The 16209-nt window shown below is 45.7% G+C and overlaps 1 protein-coding gene across 4 annotated transcripts in view; it reads left to right on the forward strand.

Annotated features, from left to right (window-relative positions):
- HECTD4 (HECT domain E3 ubiquitin protein ligase 4) overlaps nucleotides 1–16209 on the forward strand; it is a 189221-nt gene that overhangs the window by 136429 nt on the left and 36583 nt on the right. For all 4 annotated transcript variants that reach the window (XM_049619914.1, XM_049619915.1, XM_049619916.1 and 1 more), the window contains 8 exons: nucleotides 6709–6812; nucleotides 8627–8788; nucleotides 8902–9050; nucleotides 9328–9407; nucleotides 11232–11395; nucleotides 12023–12260; nucleotides 13215–13351; nucleotides 13780–13906. In XM_049619914.1, coding sequence (XP_049475871.1) covers nucleotides 6709–6812; nucleotides 8627–8788; nucleotides 8902–9050; nucleotides 9328–9407; nucleotides 11232–11395; nucleotides 12023–12260; nucleotides 13215–13351; nucleotides 13780–13906 — 1161 coding nt within the window. The remainder of the gene's footprint in view (nucleotides 1–6708; nucleotides 6813–8626; nucleotides 8789–8901; nucleotides 9051–9327; nucleotides 9408–11231; nucleotides 11396–12022; nucleotides 12261–13214; nucleotides 13352–13779; nucleotides 13907–16209) is intronic.

The raw sequence follows: 16209 nt of genomic DNA on the forward strand, positions 1-16209 counted from the left end.
TGTGTGTGTGTGTGTGTGTGTGTGTGTGTGTGTGTGTGTGTGTGTGTTGAAAAGTTTAAACAAACACAAAAATAGGTACACTAGTATAATGAACCCTCAAGTTCAGCAGTTACAACTCATAGTCCTGTTTCATATATGCTATACCCTCCTGGATTATATTTTTAGATATCCTTTTAAATATTTTAGTATGTGTCTCTAAAAAAGACCAACTTTTTTTTTTTTCATGTTTATTTTTGAGAGAGAGAGAGAGCGAGAGAGAGAGAGAGAGAGCAAGGATGAGTTGGGGATGGGCAGAGAGAGAGGGAGACACAGAATCGGAAGCAGCCTCCAGGCTCTGAGGTGTCAGCACAGAGCCCGACGCGGGGCTCGAACTCATGGACTGTGAGATCATGACCTGAGCTGAAGTTGGACGCTTAACCGACTGAGCCACCCAGGCACCCCTAAAAAATGACCCTTAAAAAAATAACCACAATACCATTATCACATCTGAAAAATTAACAGTAGTTATTTAATATTATTATCTGGTCAGCACTCAAGTTTCTAATTTTCTCGTAAAGTCATACTTGTTTCTGTATTTGTTTGCATCAGGATCCACATAAAATTCTTACATTGTAACTTCATTGCTGTGTCTTTGAATTTCCTTTCAAAATCTAGATTCCCCTCATCATGTTCTTTTTTGCCTTGCAGTTTATTTTTTTGAAGGGTTTCCCACGGTCTGGGTTCTGTGGATTGTATCTGTGTGGTGTCATTTAATGTGTCCTCTTGTCTTCACCGGTCTTGTAAATGGGTAGTTGGCCTGGGTGTTTTTAAGGGAAAACGTGTGGTTTGTCCCCAAGGATATAATTGGACTCCACATGAAATTGTTCCCAGTTAGATTAGCATCCTCCAGTGCTCTAGAGCTGGCCTTTTCATGAACTGTAACTAATAAATGAGCACCTTTAACTTCCATAATGGTTTTGGTTTTATCCTTCATGTGTGTGAGTCATTTTTATTATCCGTATTATTTACTATTTCTCATTTCTCTGTTGCTTTTTCAGACACTCCCTAATCTCTTTACTGTCCTTACATTTTTGGTTTTTTTCACGTGGCACCAATTTCTGCGGGTTGGTCTCTGCTCTCTTTATTCTGTATGTGTTTTACTCTTCAAATTTTCCTCCTTTTTTAAGGATAGTGCTGTGGAGCCAGTTAATAAACCTCAGAGAGACCCCGAGCATAAGAATAAGGACAGAAGGAAAGGAATTTGCTAGGCTTCTCAGGGGAAATTGCTTGTGACCAAATGTTTGCCGGTAACTTGGCTTTGTACTTGTGGTTGGGCCTTAGTTCCCTGCCTCTGCTTTTTAATGTTCTTAGCCTAGGTTGCATCGTAAGACATACATTAGTGATTTTTTAGCAAGCATATACTTGCTCAATAAATCAGTCACTTTTCTGTAGGACTCTCTGAGTATCCTTTTATACATTTTATAGAATAAGGGAGTTTTGATCTGTGAGATTAACTTCGGTACTTAATGTATAAGCTAAGAGTTGTCGTAATTTGGAGCAGTGGTCTCAAATGGTTTTAACAATAACCCACCTAGCCCATTTTCCCTAATGGAAAAGAACTCTGTTGCCACAAAGAGTTGGATAGAAATAGGTAGGAAGTACTTATTGCCACAAAAGAGACGACTGTGAGCTTATACACGTCAATTTATATCCGAAAATGGTGTCTTATGTCAAATATAATTGTACTTAATAATTCATTTATTAGGTTACCAGAAAGAGCTCTGAGGTTTAAAGTACATATGAAAGTTTGCTGGCTTCTCAGTCCTTTAACCTTGAATAGTCAACAAACCTACCCTGGACCTGGGTTACTTTGGATTGTAGTTTAGATTACATCTGGGTTACAGTGGATTCTTCTAGCCCACAAGAGAGTCTTAGACTGTCCTTACAACAAATGCTGTTTAATAAATGATTCAAGACGGTGGGTAGAAGGGAAAGAATTCTTCAATTTTTATTTTTTAACGTATCAAGATTTTTTATTTTGTGTATGAAAATGTCATGTGAAATTTATACACACTATCTGAATCTTTCAAATGAAAAAAATTTTTTTCAATGAATTTCTTCCAGTATTTTACTTCATCTGGAATGAAGCAGAAGATTTGGCCATTGTCATGTTGACTTACCCCATCTCAATTTTATAGCTTCTCTAATCCAAGGAAAAGAATACCTAATTCCATTTGGTCTCAGATAGCACTATGCTACAGAGCTTTTTCCCATGAAGAAATATTTCTGTGAAGTTAACTGGATCCCTTGGTTGAAATAGCATAGGAAACATATTGATACTGAAGAAAAAGCATATAGAAAGCCCTAAATTCCCACCTTTTATTCTTGCAGAAGCCAGAACTTTTCAGGTTCAGGTGTGTTTCCTTCTCCCTACCTTGTTAAATCTACACATTCCCTGAGCCAGAGGTTCCCCTCAGACTCTGAAACCTCATACGAATCCCTGGGAAGCAGGTTTAAAATGCTTTCCAAGCTCCACCCAAAAGTCAGAATCATCAGTTGAAGGTGAGCCTGGGCAGTCGTGATGGGAGGGGCCCCCGACCTGCTCTAAGCTTTGCCTGACCCACCTTCAATTTTGTGGCTTCTGCTTGTGGGCATTCCCTCCCTTGCTATCCAGGCCTCTCAGCTCTTTCTCTTAGAGGGACCCCCAGCCTCATGAATACCCCACATTTAAAACCAGTCATTATTTCCTCTAGAGTCAGCTCTCCTTTCTGACTTCCCAGTTTTAGGTCATACTCAGACTATTTTTGAGGCTCAGATATGGAGTCAAATGTGACAGAGCCCTCCTTCCTATCCTTCCATATCCAATCAGTTGCCATGTTCTATTCTTCCTTTGAAATGCTCCTGAGATTTAGCCCTTTCCTCCCCATTTCCATTACCAGCTTCATAAGCCAGGTGCTTTTTCTCTTGTGTTTAGACATGTGTGTTATTCTCCCAACTTTTACTGCTTGCATCTTGCCTTTCCACGTCACAGTTAGCTTCCTGAAGGCCTGCTTTGAGTGGCCCTCAAGAGCATGGAGCTGTCACCGAGAGGCTGGCTTTCCTGAGCATAGTTACCACTGTGAAGTTGTCATTTACAGATTGGAATGAGTTCACAGCCAGTTCTGGCTGTTACTTGTTACTCTGGCTGTAGTACAGTCAGTCTTGCCTTTCCTGAATATGAAGTGTAGAAACTTTTTATTCTCACAGTAGATAGCGTAAAAACTCCTCTTCTGTTAAGCCTATCTCATAGTAGATGTGCCTCACCCCCGCCAGGTAGTTGCCATTCTTCCCCCTAAGAATTGCTTTTCCCTTACCTGATAGGATTCTAGCCATCATCCTTGAAATATCTGCCCGACACTGGTTATTGCTTTATTGTAAGGACATTGTTGCCCACGTCACTCCCTGGATCATCTGGTATTTTGTATATAAATTTTCTTGGAATAAATTTTTTTTTTAATTTTTTTTAATGTTTATTTATTTTTGAGACAGAGAGAGACAGAGCATGAACGGGGGAGGGGCAGAGAGAGAGAGGGAGACACAGAATGGGAAGCAGGCTCCAGGCTCCGAGCCATCAGCCCAGAGCCCGACACGGGGCTCGAACTCACGGACCGCGAGATCATGACCTGAGCCGAAGTCGGACGCTTAACTGACTGAGCCACCCAGGCGCCCCTTGGAATAAATTTTTAATTTGAACAATAATAATCAGAAAGTGTTTATCAAAGTTAGCTGGGCTCTTTATGACTAGTATACATATGTAACGGACTTCATGAATCTTGTAACTGAATGGTTTCCTCTTTGATTTGTCCCCTGGGAAGCATACCTGAACATGTGTCCCACTCCAGGTGTAAAGAAAGGACAGGGGCCACACACCCCATGGCCTGGCCTCGCTTCTTCCTCCACTTTAAATCTGTTTGGTCTTTGTCTCCTCTTTCCTGTTGCCTTCTAATCCGTATCATTGGGTCGCATTAGGTGCCAAGTGTCTGTTTGTGAGATATAAGTCAATAAATTTCTCACCAATATCCTAAACAACCTCTGTGCTTTACTTCCATTGGACTACTTTTTTTAAGGGGGGAAGAGCGCAAGGGGGTGAGCGGCAGAAAGGGGGGGCGGGTACGGGGACAGAGGATGGGAACTGGGCTCTGTGCTCACATGCTGACAGCAGTGAGCCTGATGTGGGACTCAAACTCACGAACAGTGAGATCATGACCTGAGCTAAAGTTGGACGCTTGACTGACTGAGCCACTCAGGTGCCCTGGACTACTTTTTATTTCTCCTAGGACCTTTTTTTTTTTTTTTTTTTTTAATGAGGTATAAGTCACATACCATACCATTTACCATTTTGAAGTGTTAGTGTATTCACAGAGCTGTGTCTTCATCACTATCTATTTCCAGAACTTTTTCATCCTCCCACATACAAACTCTTTGCCAATGAAACAGTAACTCCCCTTTTTCCCTCCCCCAGCTCCTGATAATCTCTAATCTACCTTCTGTCTCTATGGATTTACATCTTCTGGGTATTTCACATCAGTGGAATTGTACAATATTTGTCCTTTTTTGGTCCAGTTTCCTTCACTTAGCATAATGTTTTCAGGGTTCATCCATGTTGTAGCAGATCTCAGAGGTTCATTACTTTTTATGGCTGAATCCCATTCCATTATGCATAGACCTCATTGATGAATTTACGAATACTTGTGTTTGTACTTTTTGGCTATTATGAATAATGCTGCTGTAAATACGTATATACGAGAATTTATGTGGATGTATGTTTTTAGTTCCCTTGGGCCTATATAGGGGTGGAATTGCTGGGTGATATAGTAATCCTGCATTTAACTTTGGAGGAACTGCTTTCTATTTTGAGGAATTGTTTTCCACAGTGGCTGTGCCATTTTCCATTGCCACCAGCATCGTATGGGGGTCCTAATTACTCCACACCCTCACCAACTTTGGTGTTACCTGTCTTTTTGATTAGAGTTTGCCTAGTGGGTGTGAAGTGATATCTCACTGGGGTTTTGATTTGCGTTTTCCTAATGACTGATGATGTTGAACATCTTTTTGTGTACTTTTGGCCATTTTTCTTCTTTGGAGAAATGTCTGTTTGAATCCTTTGCCCATTTTAATTGGGTTGTCATTTTGCTAAGTTGTAAGAGTTCTTTACAATTTTAGCTCTGTTAGTTCCTGATCAGATATAATAACATAATTCTTTTCTCCCATTCTGTGGGTTGTCTTTTCACTTCATCGGTAGTGTCCTTTGAAACACACAAGTTTTTCATTTCAGTGAAGTCCACTTTATCTCATTTTTCTTTTGTTGCTTGTGCTTTTGGTGTCCTATCTCAGAAGCCGTGGCCTAATCCAAAGTTGAAGATTTACACCAATATTTTCTTCTAAGAGTTTTACAGTTTTAGCTGTAAGGTTTTTTCAGGTCTTTGATCCATTTTCGCGTTAATTTTTGTGTGTCGAACGAGGTACTCCTAAGACCTCTGACTCCTGACTCTCCAAGACCATTTCCCATATTGCCAGACCACCTGGAATTTCCTTCCTTCTCTGCTTATTGAAACCCTGTCTTTTCTAAGACCGAACTTAATGCTGTCTTTATGAAGCCATCTTGGGTCCTGGAATGAAGTGATCACCCTCTCCTCCCTGCCTGTGTTTGTGCTTAGATCATATCACATACTGTGGCCTTGGACCATGTTCGTTCTTGTATGTGTAAATGCATGCACACATCTCCTCTGTCCTCCCAGAATGGGAGCTTTGGTTCATGTATCTTCGTATTTTCCAGCATCAGCACTGTGCCTTGCCCATAGATGTTAAATAGATATTAGGTTTGTATTTTTTTTTTTTTAAGTTTATTGATTTTGAGAGACAGTGCTAGTGGGGGAGGGAGAGCGAGGGAATCCCAAGCAGCCTCTGCACCATCAGTGCAGAGCCGGATGCAGGGCTTGAACTTGTGAACCGTGAGCTCGTGACCTGAGCTGACATTGGATGCTTAACCACCTGAGCCACCCGGGTGCCTCAGATACTAGATTTTTTATTATTTTTTTATTTTTATTTTTTTTACATTTTTATTTATTTTTGATAGGCAGAGGGAGAGAGAGCACAAGTGGGGGAGGGGCAGAGAGAGAGGGAGACACAGAATCGGACGCAGGCTCCAGGCTCTGAGCTGTCAGCACCGAGCCCGACGCGGGCCTCGAACCCACAAACCGTGAGATCATGACCTGAGCTGAAGTCGGACGCTTAACCGACTGAGCCACCCAGGTGCCCCGATACTAGATTTTTTTAAAAAAATAATTTCAATAATGGGAATAGAACTTCCATTTATTGCGTGTTCGCCCTGTGCCGGGGACTTGGCTAAAGGCTCCACTTGTGTCACTTCATTTCATCTTCGTGACGACCTTGTGAGGCACAGGTGCCATTGTTAACCCCCATTATCAGAAGTGAGATGGTACATATCTGAGTGATGAAGCCAGATTCTGGATCCAGGCAGCTCAACTTCAGAGCACGTGCACTTTGGCCACCTTGCTGTGCTGCTGAGCTGTGTGTCGTAGACAAAGCTGTCTCAGGATATTTGCTCTTCTGTAAGAATTTTGAGTGATCTCGGAAGCCGCGTATCACCTTAGCCCTGCTCCAGAAGGGTTGGCACTGTCTCGGGGGCTGTGGGACTTATTTTCACGTATGCGGTGGATTCCCCTCCAGGAGAGCGACTGGCAGTTGTGGAGGTACAGTGTGAACGGCTGCGGATGCTCTACCGGGACTGCGCTCGGCCCCCACCGCCTCCACTGCAGGCCGACCGGAGACAGGTGAGCCCCGTGCCGTGCGCGGCCACAGCGCACCGCGTTAAAGGATGCCGACTGGCACGTTAGTAACCTTTAGAACGAGCGTTCACAAAGCCCTTTGGAGGGACGCACTCCGTGATGACGTGCTGTCATCTTTGAATGTCCGAGCACATTGATTTGACATCCTGAGTCTTGAAAGATCGTGGCAAAGGAGCAGAACTCCATTTGTAAATAACTTCTTAAGGTATCAATAACAGAAGAAAAGCTTTTTTCAAAACTTTAGTTATATAGTCTGTCTTACAGAGGAATAAGCATATGTATGTAGAGAGAGGCTGAGAGGTGATTAAAAAGCAAAAGTGGTGAAGTGTTGAGAGTTGATACCTCTGTGAATGTACTTAGCTTATTCGTAATAGCCCCAAAGTGGAAACAACCCAAACGTTTATCACCTGATGAACGAAGATGCCTTCATCGTGTATGCATATCGGGTATATGCGATGGAATGTTATTCAGCCTCGAAACGTAATGAAGTAGTAACACATGCCACAATGGGAAGAAACCTGAAATCATGCCAAGCCAAAGAAGCCAGCCACAAAAGACCACGTGCTACGGGATGTCCTGTGTATGAAGTGTCCAGAACAGGCAGATCTAGAGACAGCAGATGGGTGATGCCAGGGGCTGTGGGGGAAGGGGTACGAGGAGGGACTGCCAGTGGCTAGGGGCTTTAGGGGGACAAAAACACTAAAAAGTTGATGGCGGTGACGGTTGCTCGACTCCAGTAGACTAGAAACCACTGAATCGTATGTACACTTTAAGCAGGTGAATTGTATGTTACGTGACTTATATCTCGAAAAATCGGTGCATCTAGGTAAGAGTGTACAAAAATTGCTGTTGTGATTTTTCTGTAGATTTGAAATTATTTCAAAATAAAAAATTAGAAACATACAGAAGACGAAGCGTCCCCTGAAATCTCAACATCTGGTTAACGTTGTCACGATAGCCACGGGATGTGTCCCCTGTACTTTTTCGTGACCACGGGGCTGTGCTGCGCATACCGTCTTACCATCTAACTTTTCTCCCTCAGTAACTCCATAGTCCAGCATACACTTGTGCCTCAGTTTCCCCACGCAGGCTTTTCTTGTTGCCCTGCATTGTCTCTAGTTTCCACCACAGTGATTTGATGAACGACACTGGAGCTAATCACTGTATGCATCTTTCAGCCCTTTCCTTAGGATAAAAACAAAACTCACAGGTTAAAAAAATGTGCTTTTGTCAACAGATTAGCATGAAGTTTAGGACTAGATTTATTAAAAGTTATGAAAGAAAAAGACAGTTTTTTCAAAAAAAGCAAATGTAATATTACTTCTTGGCTTTGAGCTGAATAGCAAATCACAGGGATAAAAATTGTGACCACTGATGGGTCTGCAGCTTGGTGTGTAATCGCACAAGCAGGAAGACAGGGCAGGGGTGAGGGCCTGCACGCGTCTGTGGAAGGAGAAGGAGAGATGTAGGAATGAAAACCTCATTTTTCATCACAGAAGCGATATCCTGAAGGGAATTAAAAATGGCATTCTAAGCATAGAAGGAGAAGAGAGGTAAGTTTCAGAGTGAACCGTTAAAGAGCTGCAAGAGTGATGGTTTCTAGAGAACAGCGCCGGGCATAGCAATGGAGACTGCCTTTCTTTTTAAATAAAGAGAAGTTTTCCTTTGGAAAAACAAGCTACGTTCTTAAAAGATGTACCTATATTATAATGCCACTAAGTAAAAACTTTTCTTCGTTGAGGGGGTACAAAGATTTGTGTTTGCAGTTGTATTGAATGAGACGCTTTCCCCCGTCACAGCCCAAAGAGATCACTTGGAGCCCCTCGAGAGTGTTCCCGCCTGTCCGAGCCTGCATGTTCTCGTCACGCCTGACTTCTGTCACCTTCCTGGCTGACCCCAGCGCTGGGGGCGGTCTGCCCCGGGGCACATTTATCTATGCCACCTCACCACTGCCAGTGCAGGTGAGAAGTCTCACGGTCTCTCGCCTCTTCCCTTCATATTTGAAAGAAAAAGCAAGTTCCAGGAACGCAAGTTGAGCCCTCTGATTGCCTGCCCGCTTCTGGTGTTTCCTCAGGCCCCATCTTTTTACTGGGAAATTGAAATTGTTTCCTATGGAGATACTGATGACGACACGGGACCAATAGTTTCCTTTGGCTTTGCCACAGAAGCAGAGAAACGAGATGGGGCTTGGACCAATCCAGTGGGGACTTGTCTTTTCCATAAGTAAGTGGCTACTATAGCTGTTATTTAAAAAAAAAAAAAAAAAAAGTAGTGGGTGTGGGTGTTTAATACTGAAATGATATCCTTGTAATCTCAATCTCCAAAAGTGTATAAAATACCAGTTGGAAGTATATTCAAATTGAGGGAAAGAGAACAGCTCTTAGGAGTTCTCTTCGAATTACTCTGATGCCACCGAAGCCCCTGGGCCCGTTTGTGACTCAGCCGCCTCTGTGTTGGCCGGGGAGCCTTGTCTTTGACTTTCCTTCGCTGTCTTTCATAGCAACGGCCGAGCGGTGCACTACAATGGCTCCAGTTTATTGCAGTGGAAGAGCGTGCGCTTGGATGTGACTCTCTCTCCTGGTGAGTGAAGCAGGAGCCTTTTGTTTTCTTTTTTTACACTGCGTATTTCTGCTATTCCCTGGTTTTGTCCAAATAGGTTGAAAGTAAATTAATGTAGCAACTGGAAGTGGGCAGTTGGTTAGTGAAAGCCAAGTACTTGTCATTGCTGTCTGCTAGCGTGTGCCCAACCGCTCATTTCGTGAGGCCGTTTTCATTGAGGAGCCTCCACCTGCTGAGGCAGGAGTCACATCCACTTTTCATTCGTGTCCATCTGTCCATCGTTGGCACAACCTGAGGTTTTGCTTCTGTTTGAAGTTTGGTCTCTTGGCAGCTTTTCACTGATGTGCAGATAAATAGGCTAAAAAAAAAAAAGGAGGGAGCTCTACCACTAGCCCCGAGGCACTTGGAAAAGGCACTATCGGTAGATAACGTGCGTAGACTTTGTTCTCGGGAGCCTAACGTCAGGTCCCGCTTCGGCAAACCTGCCCGGATGTTTCGGTTACGTAGTCGATTCAATTAAAAAAAAAAAAAGATTTTCCTCTTCTTTTTAGCCACCATATAAGTCACTTGCTCTGTGTGGATGAATTGGGATCAATCCTGCCTGATCCAGCAGAGGAACAAAATGTAGGCACTGTCCTCTTGCCGTTAGGAGCCCCCCAAACAGGGGCATCAAGGTGGCCCAGTCAGTTAAGCGTCTGACTCTGGCTCAAGTCATGATCCCACGGTTCATGGGTTGGAGCCTGCTTCAGATTCTGTGTCTCCATCTCTCTCTGCCCTTCCCCTGCTTGTGCGCGCGCGCGCTCTCTCTCTCTCTCTCTCTCTCTCTCTCTCTCTCTCTCACTCACTCAAAATAAACAAACACTTGGAAAAAAGAAGCCCCAGATGTGTTGGCTACATGGTTTCGGACAATGCATCTTAGTATCAATGAAGCCGAAATCACTGTACGTGGTCGATGGTCTGGGCTGCTCAGATGGGGAAGAGTAAGTCACTCCATCCACCAGATAACCTCGTATAGCTGACTGGGGGTAATTTTGCCATCACTTAACTTGGGGAGCTGGTTGTTAAGTTGCACCTTCCAGGGGGCGTAGCATTTTCGGGTATGGTCAAGTTACGACTTGGAGATAACTTCCGGGCAGTTATTTGTCTCTTTCTGGAGCAGACCTCTGACATTTCAACTGAGTATTTAAGTGTTTTAAACACAAAGGAGGGTTTGGGGAGAACATGGGAGCCATAGATAGTCAGGATTTTTATTTGTCACTTTCATTTGTTTTGTTGGGTCCCATTTTAGTTGTTGAGAACTTTTGGACTTGGACCTCATGTAAACATGCTACCTTCTCAGAGAAATATGTCTGGGTGGGAATCGAGAATTCACTTTTTTACAACAGAATCTCAACTGGGTGCCTGGGTGGCTCAGTAGGTTAAGCGTCTGTTTATATTTTTAAGACCATATCTAAATCTTTCGCAAATTCACTTTATGCCTTAAGTAATTCTCTATGTGTCAGTAGAAGAAAACTTACATTCCTCTGTTAAAAAAAAAAAAAAAAAATCGTACCAAATGCTTTCCCTTTTTGTCTTGGCTACCAGGAAAATAAAGGCTAAATTTAATATGTAATTGTGGGAATTGATGTAGACACCAGTTATTTTCTTCTGATAGTTTTGATTTTTCCTTTTAAAATTATTTCTGTTGTGTTACTTTATAGTAAGTACAATATGTAACTCCGTGCCTTTTTCAGTTGTAACTAATGGCATAAACAAAGCTAGTCCAAGATAATGTGGCCTGATCACCCTTTATTTATAATCAGTAAAAGGGAAAACAAGATGTTTCCTTCCTGTTCTCTGCCATAGGTGACGTGGCAGGAATTGGCTGGGAGAGAACCGAGGGGACGCCACCTCCTCCGGGGCAGCCAGCCAAGGGCCGGGTGTACTTCACATACTGCGGGCAGCGCCTGTCCCCGTATCTCGAAGACGTCTCTGGTGGGATGTGGCCTGTGGTTCACATTCAGAAGAAGGCAGGTTATCTTACTGGGAAGGAAAACAAGTTCTCCTTAGTAATTTGGGCCGTGCTCCATCACGCCGGGGAGGGCAATCTCCTTGACGGAATCCACCATTCAGTTGCTGATCTCATCCAGAGGCACCCTCCCAGACACCCCCCATAATAATGTTGAGTCTGGCACCCCGCGGCCAGTCAAGCTGACAATTCAATTAACCATCACAGTACGATTGCAGATCGTAGACTTAGGGAGCAAATGTGACCCTGAAGAAGCAATGCCTGAGCCAGGTGTAGGCTATTAACTGGTCTTAACTTGGCAAAGTTGGAGGGAAACAATGTCCCCAGTGAAGGGAGCAGCTTGTGCGGTGGCATCGGACGGAAGGGAACAGTGCTGGGAACAGGAAAGGTCGCTGTCTGAGTAGCAACGAGCGGGAGAGTGAGGTGTGGGAGGGCGGGCGCACCAGCCTGGGCAGAGCTTGGTTTCCGCTCCAGTGCACGTGGTCACGCCGGCCCCTCTGCCTCGCCCCACATGCTCTCCCAGAGCCAGGGCCATTCTTCTGATGACCTTCACCTTGGAGTGTTAAATGCATAAAATAAATCAACAACCCTAGCTCCTTTCAAATCCTTTATTTGACCTCCTTCCCAGAACACCAAGACTCGCGCTAACTTTGGCTCCCGCCCATTCGCCTACGCGGAAGGGCAGGCCCACCGCAACGCCGCAGACCTGTGCACCGATCTGGCAGAAGAGATCAGCGCGAACTTTGAGGCCCTGCCCTTTGCCATGGCATCTGACAGTGACAACGACGCTGGCACCAGTATTGCGTCAGACCCCGGCACTCACGGGCCGCCGTGCCGCATTGCTGCTGTGGCCACTGCTCAGCAACGTAAGCCGTCTCCTCCCAGGGCCCCACTGCTTCCTGGGAGTACAGATGCTGCTAATTCATAAATTCTCACTTGGGCAAGCTCTGGTGCCCGTCGGATATGGGGCGATGGGCCCAGTGATATAAAATGGGGAGCAGGAGCAGCATGGGAGACTAGAAAGCACATTCCCACATACGGGAAGCCTGCCATGACTCAGTGCTGGCAGAATATTGCCACCTGGAAACGCAAGCCTGAAAGATTGTCCACTTTTTGTAAGACAGCTAAAAACCCTAGAATTTTAGGGGTGCCTGGGTGGCTCGGTTAGTTGTCTGACTTTGACTCAGGTCATGATCTCACAGTTTGAGTTCGATCCCCGCATCTGGCTCTCTGCTGTCAGTACAAGCCCACTTTCGATCCTTTGTCCCCCCCTCTCTCTGCCCCTCCTCCTCTCTTTCCTCTTTCTCTCTCTCAAAAATAAACATTAAAAAACCTCAGAATTTTATTTGAAATCTTTTATCTTTTGTTTTAAAACTGAGGCCATCAAAGACTAATAAAACACTAATTGTGGAATCTATGTGGTGGGTATTAGATGTACACTAAAAAACTTTCCTGATTATTTGAAAAACTTCATAATCAAATAAAACCGAGCTTCCTGAACTAACGGTATCTGCAGACTGTATCTGGCCCTTGGGATACGGGTTTGCAAACTGCTTTAAGACTATTTACTTCTTTCTCATGACGAAGAACTTTCCAAATTCTTCTCCGAATTGAATGAATTATACCCATAAAAACGATCTTAGGATTCAGGATAACGGTACATGATTTGTTATTCCTTGGCTTTGTGTTTCGAAATCCCTCCCTAGTGCTGCGAGTCCTTCATGCAAATGAAGATACTGTGGTTTGTCTGAGGGGCAGAAGTTCGTGATTTTTCCAGCCTGCTCTTCCTCAGAATTCACTGTCACCGTGCTCTGTTACAGAATACGATAGTGACACTTCCTGTCATTATAAAGTAGAACTCAGCTATGAGAATTTCATCACCTCTGGCCCAGACCCCCACCCGCCTCCCATTGCGGATGACGAAAGTGATGATGAGGACGATGACGACGTCCCACAGGTGCGAGGCCCGTGGCCCTTGACCAGGACAGGCCCGCCGGGAACGATTTTGATGTGAGGGTACAAGGCCGGAGCGGTTACACTTCCCGCTGCGTCCCTGTGTTTGAGCAGTGGCTCTGGAGCATTCACCTTGCAAACCATGTATCGGTAGCGAAGCCTTTTGGGCTCGTTTGCCCAGTACTCCTCTGGGTGTGGGAGAAATGAGGTACCTTGATGCCGCAGTGAGGTCGGGGATCGCATGGTGCTCATTAGGCTTTAGAGGGAAGGGAAGGGCTTGCTGCATGCAGTCCGGCTGTTTTCTCCCCTGGCATCTGAGGGGGTGTTTCTGCGACTGGCCTCAGAGTTGGGTGAGAGCTGTGCGTCCGGGAGGGGGCTGGCGCCCACCCGAGCTACTCCTCTTCTGTTGATGCGTTTGCCTTCTCCTTCCAGGAGGACCACTACGCCCTGCTGGTGAAAGCCTGGGAGACCAAGGTGTTTCCTACTATCCGAAGACGCTTCCGCAATGAGGCGGAGCGGAAGTCGGGCCTGGACCAGATAAAGGGTGCCTTGCAACTAGGTCTGGTGCTTTACGCTTTCCTCGGGAGCCACTTCGTGACTTGAAGAGACGTGCTTAGATGAAAGTAGATGTAAATCAGGAAAGGGGGGCTCGCCTGAAGTCAGGCCAGACCTAACCGAGTCCTCTACCCGTGCCTTTACTGAACTCTGCGGTCGCCGGCTTTCCTTGCCAGGCTTTTCTTTGCTTGTCCACGTAACTCTGTACGTGGGGGTGTCGATAGGCCGCTGAAATGGAAGTGAAATGGTCATACCGGGAAGTTGATGGCCAAGTGATGTGGGCTCCCCAGGCGTAGCCATGCCATTTACTGTCCCTACGACCTTAGCAAAGCTACTTCACCTTTCTGAGCTTTCCTCACCTTTGAAAGGGAACCAGTGATGGTAACCACCTCATCTGTGTATGAGACTTAACTGCCTTATACAGATAAAGCTCCTCCAAAAGCCACGTCCAGAACATAGGAAGCATTCGGTTCATATGGTTCCAGATGCCACCGTGATGGTGGCAATGGGCATTTTTCTCCCGCTGGCACAGTTCATCCAGCAAAGAATAATGCAGAGCTTGACCCCAGACAGTGAGTCTTGAGTACAGGTAGCTAATTTCTCTTCAGTTTTCCTCGTCTTGTGAAATACCTGCTTTTTTCCCCCAACGGGGGGGGCCGGGGGGGGGGGGGGGGGGGGGAATGTAAGAAGTTTCATTTTTGTCCTATGTGAGCAGCTTTGCTCCTTTTTCAACTTGTTCTGAGACTAGGACCCAATAAAGATACCCCCCCCCCCCCCCCACCCCAACCAAGACCTTTATTTTTTGGCCAGTTTATATGCTGAGTCCCAGATTTCCAGTGATTTCTTTTTTCCCATATTGGCACCAGGACTAATCAGTTATGTGTACAGCTGTGGCTTTGTTTTTATTTACTTATTTCCTTAATGCTTTCTATCCCCAAAGCTAAGATCTTGTTTAAACATAACCTTAGCCATACCTCCTGTGACCTGGTGGGATTGCTGCCGACCCAATTCCAGGGCAGATAGTATTCTCCTCTTCTGTCAAGAGTTTCAGGCAGAGGGAGCAACATTAGGAAAGATGCTCAGTGGGGGTGAGCTTGGGTGATTGGGGGACCAGCAAAAAGGCCAGGCAGCAGGTGTGGCCGAAGAGGAGAGCACAAGGGAGGGGCAGGGACAAGCGTTGGGTGCATGAGGACTGTGGATTTTATTCTGTGTGAGACAGAAGCTATTGGGAGGTGGTAAGCAAAGGAGCCACGTAATGCGATGTAGTAGATCCCCGAGATAAGAAGAGAGTTTTTCTTCCCCATTCATTCTCAACATCTGAGCGAAATGCCCTTTTGTGTTCTGCCAGAGTGCAGAACAGATCTTCTGCTCAGACAGCTCGATGCCAGATTTCGTCGCTGCCCACCTTGAAGCATGTGTACAGCCATTCAGAGGTGGGAGGGCTCTATTCTAGTGGCTTTTATTCGGCCATTAATTCATCACTTACCCATCCCAACATTCAGCAAGCGACTCCCAGGCATCGGGCCCCTGGCTTGGGGAATCAAGAGAGCCTCTGGGAACAAGACGGAGAGGGTCCCCTCTCTCACCGCGTATATCCCAGGGGGCAGCAGCAGACGACATGCGGTCAGGGCTGGGCGGTAGATCAGGAGGCCCCAGCATGTGTAGGTAGGGCAGCCTGCTGCAGCGTGGCTTCTCTACCTGGTGTTTAAGCGGAGATCTGGAGCTAACTCGCCACCAGCAGGCTTACCGTGAAAGACGTGAAGCGCCGTTTGGCGGGGGTGGGGGGCTGGTACTTCCTGCTGTTGGGAGAGTAAGAAAGGGGGAAAGAATTCACAGTATGCAAATGGAAAGCTCTTATGTATGATCATTGGTTGCTGTGCCTTTATTTTGACGAGGTTCTGCTTCAACTTGGGTACCTTTTCTTTCGCCCTTTGGTGCTGGAGTCATCCTTGGTGTCTGTGGCCGAGTGTGCCTCCTCCTCCTCCGCTCCCAGTTCGGTTAGGGGGAAGTATAGACAGCACAGCAGAAAATGTGATCATCCAAAGGCGGCCTCTGGACCAGAGGCAGACTGATGGCTCCCCCAGAAGTACCTCTGGCTCCTGAGCCAAGGTGTTCTCTCGGGTTCCATCCGTGTGGCCATGACTAGTCGTATGAACTATATTAATCCAAACATAAAAGATTTACCTTTTGAACATACCCTCCTTCAATGTAGCAGTGGCAGAAGTGAAAAGGAGGGGTGCGGGTGGCTCGTGGTCCCCGAAGGACCACCTCTGTGCGGTGCATCAGCCTCCTGTTGTCAGGTCCCCA

Source organism: Panthera uncia (assembly GCF_023721935.1).
Source record: "Panthera uncia isolate 11264 chromosome D3 unlocalized genomic scaffold, Puncia_PCG_1.0 HiC_scaffold_8, whole genome shotgun sequence".
NCBI classification, from domain to species: Eukaryota; Metazoa; Chordata; class Mammalia; order Carnivora; family Felidae; genus Panthera; species Panthera uncia.